We start from the raw sequence: 17,355 nt of genomic DNA, 5'->3' as shown, positions 1-17,355 counted from the left end.
CACACACACACACACACACACACACACACACACACACACACACACACACAAAGACCGAGTATAAAGTTCAAATTGTTTAAACATTAAAATCTCATTTGTCCAAAAGAACTATGAATTGTCTATTTTAATTCTCTGCTTGATTCAAAGTTAGTATAAAAATTCAAGAGGAACAAATTAATTTTTAGAATAGACTAAAATAAATATACTTGAGATGAAAAGAACATTGAACTCAAATTTTTTGTATGATACAAAAGGCTATTAACAGTATTTTGTTATCACCTTTTGGTGATTTGGTATAAATAGATTTTTTTTGTATGTATCTAACAAATGTCTGTTGTTTTTGTTATCATCATTGTTGTTGTACTTGCCTTAGAACAGTGGTTCATAACCTATGGTCTTTTAATTTTTTAAACATTTTGGTAACTGTATTTGATGTAAAATATTTGCTTGATAATCTTAAATATTTTATTTTATTAAAAAACATTTTGGGGGGGGTTCATGGGTTTCAACAGAGCAGAAAATTAGTTTAGTGCAAAAAATTTAAGCATTGTTCAGCAAAGTACACTTCTGTCTGGTACCATATTAATTCACAATATTAATCTACACAAAACAAATCTATCCTGTGAAAAGCTAAGAGGCTTTTCAGTACTCTCTTCATAACAACAATCCCCCTCTGTTCTCTACTTCATTCTAGAAAGAGAAAGCATAACCTCTTAAAATGCTGCCTAAAGTGAGTTATCATGAACTCGTCCAGGACTAGGGGAAGTAAACCCTTGAGTTTAAAAGCTCCTTTGCTAGATTACTGGCTACAGAAAATAAAATTTAAAAAATAGAGAATAAACACTATATAATGAATGAAATGAGTAATGGCAGAAATTCCTAGGATCATAAATTTAGGTTCTGAGACTACCACTTCCAGGGGTACAGCCAATATGGCAGAGTTAACAAAAAAAGAGAAAGAAAGAAAAAAACATTCAGCTGATCTCTCCCAACACTTCCCTCCAAACAACTTTAAAATAATAGCTCGCTTTGATTTCTGGAGTGGCAGAGACAACGAAAGGTCAGAGTAAGATAATCTTCCAGCCCAAGAAAACAGTGGAGGTTGAAAAGAGAAATCTGTGACATGGGTGGGGGGGGGAGGTGTGGGGGTGGGTTGTGAAAATGGTAAGAATCCATGTGGATGAAAAACCAGTGGTGGTACTAGGTGGTGGTGACAGAAGAAGCAGACACTTTGGGAGCTTTCAATCCAGAGACAGTAAAGGAAACTGGCAACAGGTCAGAAAGATTATAGGAGATCTTCTGCTAGCACTAGACACAGGACCAGATGCTGTTTGGCAACTCCATTACCTATACCCACTTTCAGGTCATAGTTTAAGGGCACAGAGGAGCACTTCCAGTCAAGAAGGAGGGGACCTATGATAGGCAACTGTTTGATAGCTTCATTGTGTATACCCACTTTTGGCTCATAGGTTAAGAGTGAAGAGGGACACTTTTGGACAAGAGGGAATGAAAGCCATAACGGGCAGTATCATTTCCATTCCCAAGGAATGAAAGAGATTAAGGATCAGTATCAATAGCAATCTGAAAAACTCAGGAGTCCTTACTAGGTAAGGACTAGAGTGCAGACCAAGGTAGATGTGACCATACCTCTTCCCAGATCACACCACCTTGGAAGCACTGAAAACTTCCAAAACCCCAGAGCTAGCTCTTAAAACAGCAGTTTAAGAAAGCCGGCTTATTGTTTTGAAGCTTGAGATAGTGCCCTCTCCCCAACTCCAGGAATAGAGCTCAATATTAACATAATATAAAGTTCCAAATCAAGAAACAGGGTAGAAAAATTAGCAAAAAAAAATTGTCTTAACCATGAAAAGCTACTATGGAGACAGAGAAGATCAAGACACAGATGCAAAAGAAGATCATAAACTCAAAATGGTTACAAGCAAAGTCTCAAAGAAAAATGCGAATTGGAAGCAAAAATTCCCACATTAAAATAATTTTCAAAATAAGCTAACTGAGGAAAAGTTATGTAAAGAAATGAAAAGAAAAAAATAAAGTTCTGAAAAGACAATTAAAATTTATTAAAAAGCACAAATACTGAAGAAAACAACTCCCTAAACACAAAGCTAGCCAAAAGGAAAAAGAGGAACAAAAACTCACTAAAGAAAATATTTCCTTAAAAGTTAGAATTGGGCAACTGGAAGCTAATGACTACATGAGACATTAAGAAAAATAAAATTAATCAAAATAATGAAAAATAGAAGAAAATGTGAAGTATCTTATAACACAATAGATCTGGAAAATAGATCAAGGAGAAATAATTTCAGAATTATTGGATCACCTGAAAAGAATAAATAAAGAAAAAGCCTAGAGAGTATATGTCAAGACATTATCAGGGAAAAGTGCCCCAATATTCTAGAACCAGAAAATTAAAAAAGAAATTGGAAGAATCTACCAATCACCACCTGAAAGAGATCACAAAATGAAAACTTCCAGGAATATTACAGGCAAATTCCAGAACTCCCAGGTCAAAAAGAAAATACTTCAAGTAAACAGAAAGAAACTTTTCAAATACCATAGAGCCATAGTCAAGATTATACAAGATTTAGCAGCTGCCATAATAAAGGAGTGGGATATTATTTTACGTAAGACAAAGGAGTTGGGATTACAGTAAAATTAACATACCCAGCAGAACTGAGCATATTTCTCCAAGGGAAAAATGGATAGTTAATGAAACAGAGGACTTTCAAGCATTCCTGATGAAAGACCACAGCTGAATAGACAATCTAACTTTTTAATACAATACTGAAGAGAATCATGAAAAAATGATAAGCATGAAAAAGAAATCATGAAGGCCTCAACAATATGAAACTGCTCATCTTTCTATAGGAGAAGATTATACATGAATCTTCCAAGAACTTTATCTTTGTTAGGGCAGTTTAAATGATTCTACATAGAAAAAGGGTGCAAGAGTGAGCTGATTATGGTAGGATGATGTTAAAAAATGGATAAGCAAAAAAGAGGAATTCATTGGGAAAGGGGGCAAGGAGAGGAAGAATGGGGAAAATTATCACATAAACATGTCACACAAGGAAGAGTTTTTATAGTAGAGGGGAAAATAGTAGGGGTAAGGCTTGAACCTCACTCATCTAAATTGGTTCAAAGAGGGAATATATACTTAATTGGTAATGACAATTTATTTTATCCAGCAAGGAAGTAGGAGGAGAAGGGGAGAAGAAAAGGAAAGTAGATAAAAGTCAGGGTAGATAAAAGGAGGCAATGATCAAAAACAAAATATCCTTGAAAAGAACAGTATAAAAAGAGAAACAGAAGAATAAAAAGAAGAAAATAGAATGGAGGGTAATGCAGAGTTAGAAATCATAACTGTGAATATGAATAGGATGAACTTACCCATAAAATGAAAGTAGATAGCAGAATGGCTTGGAAACCAGAATCCAAAAATATGTTGTTTACAAGAAACAAATTTGAAACAGAGACATAAAAAGAGTGAAAATAATGAGCTGCAGCAGAATCAATTTATGCTTCAGCTGAAGCTAAAAGGACAATCTTAGTAATTATGATCTCAGACAAAGCAAAAGCAAGAGAAAATAGCCCTAATTAAAAGGAATAAGCATGGAAACTACATCTTTCCAAAAGGAACCATAAGCAAAGAAATAATAATGTCAATATTAAATATATACTCACCAAAAAGCATAGGATCCAAATTCACAAAGGAAGAGTTAAATGAATTAGAGCAAGAAAGAACTGTAAAATTATAGTATGGCTGACCTTAACTTTTCCCTCTCAGAACAAGATAAATCTAACCATAAAATAAATAATAAAGAGGTCACGTATATAAATGGAACCTTAGAAAAAGGAGATCTCTGAAGAAAAGGAGAACTCTGAAGAAAACTGAATGGAAATAGAAAGGAATATACTTTTTCTCAGTTTCTAATGGCACCTTCACAAAAATTGACCATTTATAATCTGATCACTTTTATGCTCAATGCATAAAATCACAAGCAAATTCAGAAAAGCAGATATATTAAATGTGCTCTTTTCATACCATAATGCAAAAAAAACCCAACAAAAAACTATATTTAATAAAGAGCCATGGAAGCATAGATTAGAAACTAATTGGAAACTAAGTAATACAAGCATGAAGAATGAATGAATCAAAGAACAAATCATAGAAACAATCAATAAGAAAATTCATCTGGAAAAACAAAAAGTCAATTATGTTAAGGAAATCAATGAAAAAATGTGAAGGAAGACAGCCTAGCAGTTCTAGATTTCAAACTATATTACAAAGTAGTAATCATCAAAACAATCTTGTGCTAGCCAGGAAATAAGTGATAGATTAAAATACACAATAGTAAATGAACATAGTAATCTAGCTCTTGATAAACCTAAAGATCCAAGCTTTTAAGGTAAGAACTCAACATTTGACAAAAAATTTCTGGAAAAACTGGAAAGCTGCTTGGCAGAAACTAAGCATGGACTAACCTCTCACATCATATGCCAAGATAAGGTCAAAATGAATAAATGATTTAGACATAATGGGTGATATCAGAAGTAAGTTAGAGGAGCATGGGAAAATGTACCTGTCAGATCAAAGGATGAGGAAAGATTGTATGACCAAACAAGAGAGAGAGAAGTTTACTGGAAATCAAATTGATAATTTTGATTACATGAAATTAAAAAACTTTTGCACAAATAAAACTATTTTGTCTCAGTTAGAAGGAAAACCAGGAACTGGGAAAACTTGCAGCAAATTTCTCTGATAAAGGCCTCATTTCTCAAATAGATAGGGAACTGAACCAAGTTTATAAAATTAAGATGTATTCACTAGTTGATAAATGGTCAAGGGATGTGAACAGGAACTTTTCAGAAAAAGAAATGAAATCAACAGAAAGAATAAACTATACTTTAAATCACTATTGATTGGACATATGCAAATTAAAACAATTCTGAGATACCACTTCATACCTATCAGGTTGGCTAACAGCACAGAAAATGAAAATGACAAATACTGAAGGAGATGTGGAAAAATTGGAACACTACTGAATTGTTGGTGAAGTTGTGAAGTAGTCCAAACATTCTGCAAAACAATTTGGAAATACACCTAAAGGTCTATAAAACTGTGTGTACACTTTGACCCAGCAATAACACAACTAGGTATGCATTGCAAAGAGATCAAAGGGAAAGAAATCTGTTTGTTCAAAAATATCCACAGCAATCATTCATAGTGAAAAATGTTATCTACAAAGGAACTTTGAATGCAGATCAAAGCATTTTTTTTACTTTATTTTACTAGGTTTTGTTTGTTTGTTTCTCTTGCAACATGGCTTACATGGAAATATGTTTTGCAGGAGGGGGTTGAGGTAAAAGGGAAGGAGAACATTTGTAACTTAATTTTTCAAAAAAAATTATTCTTAAAAATTTCATATGTAACAGGGAAATATTTAATGAAATAACTACTTCTTTTAAATATAGATTCTGAGTTAGAAGGGACCATAGAAGTCATCTAGTACAATCCCTTTTTTTTATTACTGAGGAAATCAGAGTAAAAGAAGTTAAACAAGTTGTCAACAGTACTTAGGTGACAAAACAAGAGGCAGACTTTGATTAAACTTTGGTTCATTTGATTCTAAATTTGGGACTGTTTTGTCAATAGCAGAAGACCTAACCTTCAGTCCCTTCTCTGCCATTTACCCACATTTACTCAGGCAGGTCAGTTTTCCCTTTCTAAAACTCTATTTTTTCATGTGTAAAATTAAGCGATTGCCCTAAATGATATTTATGGTTCCTTCCATTAGTCACATTCTCTGATTGTATTGCCAAAGAACATATTAATGTTGTCAATGAAAGTGTGAAAACAGAACTTGAAACTAACTTGGTTTGCAAAGGATAATTGACTTTCAATTATATAAATTATTCTGGAATAAGTCAGAATCTTAACCACATTCTAATTATTCAGAATTTCATAAGCCTTTTGCTATTTCTTTAAAATTCTCTGTATGTGGCACTTTCTTCATCCCTTTATTCTAATTATAGCGGCAGCTAGGTGGGACGATGGATAGAGCACTAGACCTGGAATCTGGAGGACCTGAATGCAAATCTAGCCTCAGACTAGTTGTGTGACCCTAGGTAAGTCACTTAACTGCCTCCTCCCCCCCCAAAAAAACCAATGGCAACAACGAAGAATATGCCTTTATTCTAATTGTGTATATTTATGTCCGTCTGTCCATATGGGTATATGTATATGTATATGTAGACACACATATATTCATGTTTTTGTATATGTATTATATGTATATCTATACACACACACAATTGGAGGATGTTGCTGGAGTGGTCAGAAAGCTAGCCTTGTAGACAGGAATGCTTACAATCAAGTTCTTCCTCTAAGACATATCAACTGTATAACCATAAGTAAATTATTTCTCAATGCCTCAAAAAATCATATACACACACGTGTTGTGTGTATATATGTGTGTCTATATATATATATAAATCTTTATAACTATATTTCAATTTAGTTAGATTCCTTTGTAACTCTAAGTATTTTAATTTAAAAACAGTATTCTCAGGAGTGCATCACCTTTAATAGATTGATAAAGGGGCCCATGATACAAAATAATGCTCAAGAATTCCTATTTTACACTCAAAGTTACAGAGGAGATACCCGTCTACAGTGGAGGGAGTTTCCACAGTGAGAGAGATGCACTGTGGTATAGATGATAGACTGCTGGTCTTGGAAATGGGATGACTTGGTTTCAGTTCCAATTCTGTTGTTTACTAGCATGTGACCTCTGGTATGCCATGAAACCTCCCAAAGCCTCAGTTTCCTCACCTGTAAAATGAGGGTGTTGGATTAGATGACAGTGATGGAACCTGCCAGCTTTTTATGTCTAACCCTATCATATTTTTCCATGCCTCAGAATCCTTATTTGTAATTATTTCATTGGTACTGCTTATTCCTAGTGAGGAAATTCCATCTACCTATGCATGTTGGCAACTTTTCTGAAATTTTTAGTCTCTGAGAGTTGCCTGAGATCACTGAAAATTAAGTAATTTATTAAGAGTCACATAACTAATTTTTTTCATATATAGAAATTAAAGCCAGATTTCCTGACTTGAGCGCCTGTTCTCTATGCTTTTTACCACATTGCCTGCTGAATGTACACTAAGAAAATATTTCCCTTACTCTCTTTCAACTTCTCTCTCTCTCTCTTTCTCTCTCCCTCTCTCTCTCTCTCTCACACACACACACACACACACACACACACTCCCACACATAGATAAACACAAATGTGTATCTATGCATATATTTATAAACATCTATATGCTTCTGTGTACGTGTATCAAGACACCCTGGGATCAAATTCCACTTTTGACATTTACTAGCTTTGTACCTCAACCTCTTTCAATTTCTAGGAATGTCCTCAGATAAGTCCTAGACTTTGGAGTTCTACATTGGTGGAGGAAGCTCCCACATGAATCATAAATCAGGATAATGAAAGTTAATCAATAAAATCAGTCTTTACTGAGTGCTTTCAATACTTTGCACATAATTACAATAATGTGAGTTCAAGTCTATAATCCTTCAGCTCTCAGTCTATTTACAAGTAGAACTCAAACTCAGATTTGTAGATATAAGGAATTTAAGAACTCATCTAGACCCAAGCTCATATTTGACAAAGAACTTAGACCCATATATGCTAAATAATTTGTCAAAACTCACACAAGTACACAGAGGATTCAAATGCATGTTCTTTGACTACAAAGCCAGTTTTTTTCCCCACTGTGTCATCTTCATGAAATACTATCCCCTTCTCTCTAAAAAAAATTCAATCGACCAGTCTTCCTCTCTGAATTTTGCTAAAGTGTACTAGGATGACAGTCATTGTTGGACCCACACTGAACTTTTTCCAGTTTGGTCGGATCTGTAAGAATTTGAACTTTACTTGTATAGTCTTTAAGAAAACACATACATACATATATACATACTTACATACACACATATATAATATATATAAACATATATGCACACATACATACATATATTTATTTGTGTACATATGCATACATACTATATAACCTTAAACATGTTCTCTATATCCTATGGATTGCATGCACATGTGGCTATAAGAATAGAATTTTTGAAGGTATTTAATTTTGATGAAAGAAACAACTTGATGACATCATGAACTATTATCTTTTTCTCAGAGAAAGAGAAAATATGCTTAAATTATTACAATTTTATCTACAACACTTTAAAAAAAGCTCAGCACTAATGATTATTAATACAATTATTGTACTTAACATAATGTTCTCCATGCTTTATTCCTTAAAGTATACAATCTAATATCATGAAAGTTAAGGATTAAAGGAAGAATGCAAATAATGAAATTTGTAAACAGTTGCATGTGAAAACAATTTTTAACATTTGTTTTTAAAACTTTGGGTTCCAAATTCTCTCCCTCTCTCCTTCCCCACCCACCCTCATTGAGAAGGCAAGCAACTCGATACAGGTTATGCATATGTAGTCATGCAAAACACTTTCATATTATTCATGTTGAGAAAAACTAACTGTATTTCTCTTCATCCTCTCCCACCCCTCCTTTATTCTATTCTCTCTTTAGACCCTGTCCCTCCTCAGAAGTGTTTGCTTCTGATTACCTTGTGCCCTCCCTTTATCATTCCTCCCGTTCTGTTCTTCCATTTCCCCCTATTTTCCTGTAGGGTAAGATAGATTTCCATACACAATTGAGTGTGTATGGCATCCCCTCCTTAAGCCAAATCCAATAAGAATAAGATTCACTCATTCCCTCTCACCTTCCCCCTATTTCCCATCCACTGTAAAAGCCTTTTCTTGTCTGTTTTATGTGAGATAATTTACCCCATTCTACATCTCCCTTTATCCTTCTTCCAGTACAATACTCTCTCACCCCTTTATTCTCCAGATATCACCCTTGCATCTTCAAATCACCCTGTGCTCTCTGTCTATCTATCTATCTATATATACATGTAATTTTCTTTCCCGTACAATTACCCTAATACTGACAAAGGTCTCATGAGTTACAAATATCATCTTTACATGTAGGAATGTAAATAATTCAACCTTAATAAGTCCCTTATGATTTCTCTTTCCTGTTTACCTCTTCATGCTTCTTTTGAGGCTTGTATTTGAAAGTCAAATTTTCTATTCAGCTTTGGTTGTTTCATCAAGAATGTTTGAAAGTCCTCTATTCCACTGAATGGCCATTTTTTCCACTGAAGGATTATACTTAGTTTTGCTGGGTAGGTGATTCTTGGCTGTGATCTTATCTCCTTTGACCTCTGGAATATTATATTCCAAGCCCTCCAATCCCTTAATGTAGAAGCTTCTAAATCTTGTGTTATCCTGATTGTGTTTCCACAATACTTGAATTGTTTCTTTCTAGCTGCTTGCAATATTTTCTCCTTGACCTGGAAACTCTGGAATTTGGCTACAATATTCCTAGGAGTTTTCCTTTGTAGATCTCTTTCAGGAGGTGATTGGTGGATTCTTTCCATTTCTATTTTGCCCTCTGGTTCTAGACTATCAGGGCAGTTTTCCATGATGATTTCTTGAAAGATGATGTCTAAGCTCCTTTTTTGATTATGGCTTTCATTTAGTCCAATAATTTTTAAATTATCTCTCCTGGATCTATTTTCCAGGTCAGTTGTTTTTCCAGTGAGATATTTCACATTGTCTTCTATTTTTTTTTTTCATTCTTTCGGTTTTGTTTTACAATTTCTTGATTTCTTATAAAGTCACTAGCTTCCATTTGCTTTGTTCTAATTTTTGAGCAAGTATTTTATTCAGTGAGCTTTCAGACTTCCTTTTCCATTTGGCCAATTCTGCTTTTTAAGGCATTCTTCTCCTCAATGGCTTTTTGGACCTCTTTTGCCATTTGGGTTAGGCTATTTTTTAAGGTGTTATTTTCTTCAGTATTTTTTGTCTCCTTTAGCACGTTTTTAACTTGTTTTTCATGACTTTCTTGCATCACTCTCATTTCTCCTCCCAGTTTTTCTTCTACTTCTCTTACTTACTTTTCAAAATCATTTTTGAGCTCTTACACAGCCTGTGACTGATTCATATTTTTTTTGAGGGCTTTAGATGTAGGAACTTTGACTTTGTTGTCTTCTTCTGGTTGCATGTTTTGATCTTCTTTGTCACCAAAGAAAGATTCTATGGTCTGACCTTTTTGCACAGTTTGCTCATGTTTCCAGCCAATTACTTGAATTTTAAACTCTTTGTTAAGGTAGGGGTCTGCTTCCAGTGTGGAGAATGTCTCAAGCTTTGAGGGTTTGGGCAGCTCTTTTCAGAGATACTTCTAGGGACCTGTAAATTTTAAGTTCTTCCAAGGTGGTATGATCAAGGGCAAGGTATTTACTCCTTTCCTGGCCTGTACTCTGGTCTATGATGACCACAAGCACTCTTTTCTGCCTTGGAACTGTGAGGAGGATTCCTTCTCCACTGCCACTACAAGCTCCACCACAGCAGTGCTCCTCCAGGACAGTCATCCAAAACTGCAACCCAGATCCAAGCCAGGGCAAAGCAAGAGAATCCTGCCTCAGCACCAGCAAAGAGATACCTGTAATCCCCCTCTGATCAGCCACTGAATCTCTGCTTGGTCTGTGGTCTGAGAGCTCAGGAAGCAGCTGCCACCCCAGGGCTGCACAGGGACTTGGGCTGGGACCAAGCATCTCTCTCACTGCAGTCACAGACTTTTCCTACTGACTTTCTAAGTTGTCTTTGGCATTTGAGGGTTGAGAATTCTGGGAAATGCCACAGCTGCCTATGATTCAGTCCTCTAAGGGCCGCTCCAGGTTCACTGAGGCCAGGTCTTTGCCTGTACTCCCATGCTGAACTGTGTTTCTCTCCCGGGTTGGCACAATAGACCTTTCCAATCAACCATCCAGGTTTTCTTCATCTAGAAATTTGTTTCACTCTGTCTTTTTGTGGGTTCTGCTACTCTAGAATTTGTTTAGAGCCATTTTTTACAGGTATTTGGAGGGCTTTGGGGGAGATCTTAAGCAAGTCACTGCTTTTACTCCTCCATCTTGACTCTGCCTTCAAACGTTAATGTTGCTTAGAGGTTACTGAGTTTTTCTTTTTCCCCAAACATGAAAAAAAAGTAACTTTCCTCAAACAGGGAGGTCCATTATTTTTTTTCAAGTTGATTATATGTAGTGACTGTTAAATGACTATAAAATTTTTGAAGGTTTTTTCTTCCTGCATTGTGACTACTAAAAGCTATTTTCTAGGATATTCGTATGATGTTTAAAAGTAGTCTCCAAGTGCAATTTTTTGTACTTTTTGCAAAAAAAATGAAAATTAATCTTATAAGATTTCATGGAACAGAACTTTAAGAATTTTAATGGAGTTTGCTAGATCACAGCTGACATAAAAATATCCTGTATTTTATACTCTCTTACTATGTAGATAGGTAATATCTTGTGTTAACATTAAAATGTAAGATATATTAAGTATTTTATAGAAAATGAATGGTAGCAGAGCAGTTCAAGTACATTAGCTGCCTTGGTCACGAAGACACCAGTTCATAGGTCATTTCTTCTGGATACTATAAGAGGATCATTGAGATATTTTCTGTAATTTTCAGCTTATTGACTACCAGGTACCAATTAGACTATAGTTGTCTAGTAAAATAAGAAATTTGTCATAGAAAAAATATTCTATTTGTTATTGTATTAACATAAGTATGATACAGTGGTAGACTGTTGGACCCAGAGCAAGGAAGACCTGGGTTCAAGTTCCACATATCACATTTGTCTACTCTGTAACCCTGGGCAAGTCATGTAACTCCTCAGTGCTGAAAGTCTTTAAGCTATAGAGGAAACACCTATTTGCTTCAAAACAGGGAACTTCCTTAATCAAAAGATTCTTATGCCAATAAAATCACAGGTCAAGTCTCTATTCCAATTGTTTTAATGATCCAAACATTTGTTTCCAAAAAATAACACTCTCGAGTTAACATTAATTGTTTTGTTGTTGTTTGTTGCCCAGTCATTTTTCAGTCCTGTCCAACTCTTCATGACTCTATTTGGGTTTTTTTTGGCAAAGATAAGGAGTGGCTTGCTATTTACTTCTCCAGTTCATTTTATAGATAAGAAACCCAGGCAAACAAGATTAAATGAATTGCCTAGGGTCTCACAGCTAGTAAGTGCCTGAGGCCAGATTTGAACTCATGAATATGACTCTTCTTGACTCCAGCCCAGCACTTGTTTTATTTTGACCTAAAAGAACAACATGATAAGTGTGCTATACAAAGGCCAGCCTCAGATTCATAAAGATCTGGATCTGAGACCTAGCTATATGACTACAGGAAAACTCTTTAACCTGTCTGGGTCCTCAGCAAACTTTCTAAAACTACAAATTTTTTTTGATCCATTTCAATGGAAGAAGTTTGTGTGTCCCAAATTCTTCCTCTTTCTTCAATAATAATTAAATAGGAAATATAGAGCCTCAGGTACCATAACCTCACCAGAAAACAACCACTACCAACAAACAACCCTAAACAATCAGTCTTTAGAGATGACCTTGAAGACTTGAGTTCATTATTCAATTCTCCCACAAGTCACTTAGCTTTTCTGTGCCTTAATTTCCTCCATATGTAAAATATTCTCTGACTACAATATGTGAGCATAAATTATTATATTTTGAAAAATCTGTGATTTTATCTACGTGGGTACCTCTAATTATCTATTGTTGCCCAGTACTCTATTGATAAGCAGATACGCATTTAGCTAGGTTGATCCTCAGAGGATAGATACAGTCAACAGCCCTGCCCTAGAAACATGTCAAACTAGGTAGGACTTGCCTAAATTTCTATTCTTTAGCATAGCAATGGAGTATCCAGTGTCACTTTTATAACATAGGGAGGTATCATAAAAGAATATTAGTGGGAATTATTAATTGTTATTATTGTTATAATCATAAGCTGCATCATTTGGAAACATTTCTATGCATAGCTTTCAGTATAAGACTGCCACTTGGTGGAAATATGGGAAAACAGTGACACCATCAACTTAAAAATTTTTCAGTCCTTCAAAATAAGTTTACTGACAGGATGTATGCCCTGAGGAATCACTTATTTCTTACAGCGCTCAATATGGCCAAATAGTTACATAGGTATGATCTGTGTATTAAAAAGACAATTTATTTACAAAACAAGCTTCATATAGATGGCTTATTAACTTCAAATTCCTTTAAATAATCTCATAAACTAGCATATGTCCTGCAGTACTATAAGATTAATGTTGAATTAGTAATCATTAAAGCAAAGTTAATAATTAATCCTAAACCTCAGTTTACTTATCTTTAAAATGGAACTTTTTATGATAAGTGGGAAAAGTTATACTTATCTACCCTAAAGAGTTGGTTGTAAAGCAGTTTGTAAACATGAAGTGTTATAGAAATGGTAAACAATTACATAATCAATGGAGCTGGTGAAAAAAGATTATTAAATTGATGAAAATTCACAGTGACTCAGAATTTTAACTAATTTGAGTGAGTAGATTTCATATAACATTCTTGTCACAGTAGTTGCCCTGGAGCAGCTCTGATCATGATTACAGTACCTACTTACCACCAGGCATTTACAAATGAGTGAAAATTGAGAGGATGAGACCCCAAAAGAGCACTGGTAATGATAACAAAGGTTTTTCAGAAGTCCATAGACATTTTCTCTAGGAAAGAAAAATGTCATGGTCCTTCTCTGTGACTTAAGTAAAAGGAGGTCCTTGCTAGAATCAGGACATCCTGATTTTTAGAACTCAAAAATATCTTTACCTTGGAAAGCAAAAAACCTTTTTGGCAACATTTAAGAGAATCTAATTCATTCAAAATCAATACCTAGTGAATGATCAGATGGAACATGCCACTCAGTCATAAAACATTATTTAAAAGGATAGTTCTTTTAAAAGAAAATTATATTGTTTTTAAGTTTGTGAAATTGTTTATATAGAAAAAACTAAAATAATTCATAATAACTACTAATAAAATTATATATTCACTACTAATTTTCTGAGTTTTGACTGTGACTTCAGAGTTGGGCCTAGAGTGATTATAACAGTATATATCCTTATAATTTCCAGAAATCATTTATTATTCATAGTAATGACACGTTGTTTCATGTAAATTCCACTTGTTAATTTTAAGATGAAGACAATAGTAATTACATTTACTTTATGTGGAATATTTGGAAGGGCTTCTGAAACCTGCTTCATGACACTAAATGGTATTCTGTCCAGTATATTTTTAAGGTCTATCTGCTCAAATTCCAAAAATTCCAAATTCCAAAATATTTTTAACACATACACAAACACACTCTCTCTCTCTCTCTCTCTCTCTCTCTCTCTCTCTCTCACACACACACACACACACAAACACATACACACACACACACTCAAACATTGATATTTGGAAATAGTATTAATTTTATTATAAGAATTAAATCAGTTTGTTGCCAGAAATGATTTTGGGAATTATTATTCACGATATTTTGAAAAAGCATTGGTTACAAAAATACACAGCAGTATGAAATATATATCTGTGCCTCAATATATATTAGCAACAAATTCTAAATGTAACTCCAGTCCCTACACATGGATTGTAGATTTGCCAGTATATACAGAATGGACAGATTATTAATATTATCTTCAGATTTTGTAGCTATTTTCCACTTGGTTTTCTCTCCACCTCCAACATAATTGAAAATTTTGCAGCACCCAGAGTAACCAGCTGGTGTCACAGGTTAGTGAGCAGAAATTTCATGTGGGGAATCTCACCTGACTAATCATTCTTGTTGGTACTATCATCCCAGGAGCAACTGAGAGGCATGGCAGCTTGTTAATGAAATTTAAGGTGCTGTCAGCCTGAAAGTGGATTTTCAAACCATACTCCTTTCTCGACAAATCATCTCTTAGATAGCTGCTAACCAGTTGCTCTTCTAAGAACAAAGGTGGGTGGGGGAAGGATTTATTTCATCTTTTTAGTGGTTTAACCCTGAAAAGGGCAAAACACTTTCAATGATCTTTCCAAAACAGAACAAATTACTGCATAAACTGCAACATTTAGTAATATAAACTCAGGTAAGCTTTTAGTGAGTGATAATAGTCACCTCTTGTGAAACAGAAACCCCTGAAGGCAATATGGGGAAGGTGATGAGTCCTGATAATAAGCAAAGACACTAGGATGCTAATAGGACCACTTTCCCTCCATCTCCATTTGGACAGCTCCCTTTGCACAGAAAAGCCGAATAGCTGAGCTACTGCTTATGATTCTGGCTGATCGTATTTTATACCCACTTCCAGAAATCAGCTGGGAAAGTGTCTGCCCAGGAAGGCGTTACAGCTCGTTCTGCAGTGTATCCTGGGCGTAGAGCACCATCTCTGGTAGGTAGCATAGGAGGCTCTTATCCAGGGCCATAATTATCCAATGACCTAATAGCTGACAGTGTCTACTTAGAGTTCCTAATTGATGTAAATATGACAGATCTATGAAAGGGCTAATCATAATTGTCTCTCCTTCCCTCTACCTCCCCACCCCAAACTCCAAACACCTCCACCCTCCCGCCTCTTCTTTCAACTTAAGAGTAAAGCAACAGCCCAAACTCTAGAACATCCTAGTCTGAGAAAGATGAGAACAAGAGTCACCCTTAGGTTATTTCACTGGACAACACTGAAACCAAAAATCAATGGTGGGGGGAGGGAGGGACGGGATGTTAGGAAGCTAAAAAAGAGCAAGAGAAATAATACCCATGTCTCCTCAAGAGGACTCATCATCAACTGTCTCTATAAAAACACTACACTGCAGAAACTGAAAACATGTGTATTCAGGAAACTAACAAACCTTCCTCTAGCTGATCACATCACTTGCCCGTTCCACAAGACAGCATAGCTGCAGACACTGACCAACTCCAAATCAAGAAACCATAAAACTAACTGGTTAAAGGTCGTCACCTATACTAAGATCCCCGCCTCTCGCAAAGGGTACAGTCAAGCCAACCTCCCAGATGACTCGACTGTCTCCCTTAGTAAAGTGTACTTTTCTTCAGGCAGCTGTTTCTCACTGAAGCCAAGGCAACAACCCGGGCCAACAGCTCCCTACAGTTACCTTCCAAGAAGCATGAATGGGGGATTGAAAATCCTTCCTTTTCTTTGCTCTGATGAGCCATTCACTCCGACTGGGTAGCTTTTAGCAGAAGCAGCAGCCGCCGCCACGGCAGCAGCGGACCCAACAGCCACTACTATCCCGCTTGCGGCCAGCTCTCCTGGGCTCCCTCACCTTTCCTCCCTCTTCCCCCCCCCCCCATATATTCAGGTAGTTGCTCTTTACCTCTTTCCCGCCCTCCCCATGTCTCTCCACCTTTTGCATCCTTTTCCTGGCCCTAGAGCGCACTCAAATGTTCCAACTTCCTGCAGAGTCCATCAGGGAGGATCGGAGAACAGCCAAATTGGGGAGTGGGGGAAGGGCAGAGAAAGGAGGAGGGTAAAAAGGGGGTGGAGTGGGAGAAGACAAACCCCGGTTGGGCCGGAGTGAAAACGGTGGGGGCTGGGGTGGGGATGAGACAGGGGGAGGGGATAATGTAAAGGCGGCGGATGAAAGACCAGAGCTGGGAGGGAAGATGCTTGAAGCCCTTCTTCGCATCCCCAAGGAGGGCTACTTGCTGCAAACTCTTACCTGATCTTGCTGCTGCGCCTGGCTCCCTCTGGCCCCAGGATTGGACGGCTGCTGCTCCTGCTTCATGGCTGTCATTGTGGGGTTTGATTTGGCTTTCACTTCCTCACGGGCACTTCAGACTCGGGCACCTTCACTTGGCACCAATTGCATGACACAGGCTTCCGTCTCTCTCCGAATTGGCGAAGAGCTAAGCAGTAGCAGCGGCGGCGGAGGGGGGCGGCGGGGACCCGGTTAGGGGGGGAGAGAGTGGAGATGGGGGGGAGAAGAAGAGAGGCACCAGGCAAACTCCCTCTCGGAATCTCTCCTTCAGCTACCGCAATCCTCCCCAAAAAACTCTCCCCCCTCCCCCCCACCACCCCAATACCAAAAGAAGCACCAGAGAAGAGAAGAAGCGAAGTGTCAAGTTACTGGAGGGGAGGGAGACGGATGCAGAGCACCTGAATGGGGCGCTGGGGCTCGGGCAGCAGCTTGCTCCTCCAGAGGAGATGGGCTCGCATTATACTGCAGTATGAGCTCCCCCCATCTCACACACCCCAGCTGCCTTCAGCAGCAGCCGCTCTCCCCAACCCCCCCCCCCGCCCCCCGCCCCCCCGCCTCAGCGCGGCAGGTGAAAAAGCCCAGCG

At 36.9% G+C, this 17,355-nt stretch overlaps 1 protein-coding gene across 1 annotated transcript in view; it reads right to left on the bottom strand.

Moving 5' to 3' along the window:
- The window catches only part of DPP10 (dipeptidyl peptidase like 10), a 934,204-nt gene extending 917,397 nt beyond the window's left edge, over positions 1 to 16,807 (bottom strand). Inside the window, exon 1 of the mRNA XM_027854721.1 lies at positions 16,733 to 16,807. Within this exon, the coding sequence (XP_027710522.1) occupies positions 16,733 to 16,807 (75 nt within the window). The remainder of the gene's footprint in view (positions 1 to 16,732) is intronic.
- Positions 16,808 to 17,355: the final 548 nt, after the last annotated feature.

The sequence above is a fragment of the Vombatus ursinus genome, unplaced genomic scaffold (assembly GCF_900497805.2).
Source record: "Vombatus ursinus unplaced genomic scaffold, bare-nosed wombat genome assembly UNPS02010548.1, whole genome shotgun sequence".
Lineage (NCBI taxonomy): Eukaryota > Metazoa > Chordata > Mammalia > Diprotodontia > Vombatidae > Vombatus > Vombatus ursinus.
Note: the sequence above shows the minus strand (reverse complement) of the source record. Positions and strands in the feature narration are given on the sequence as shown.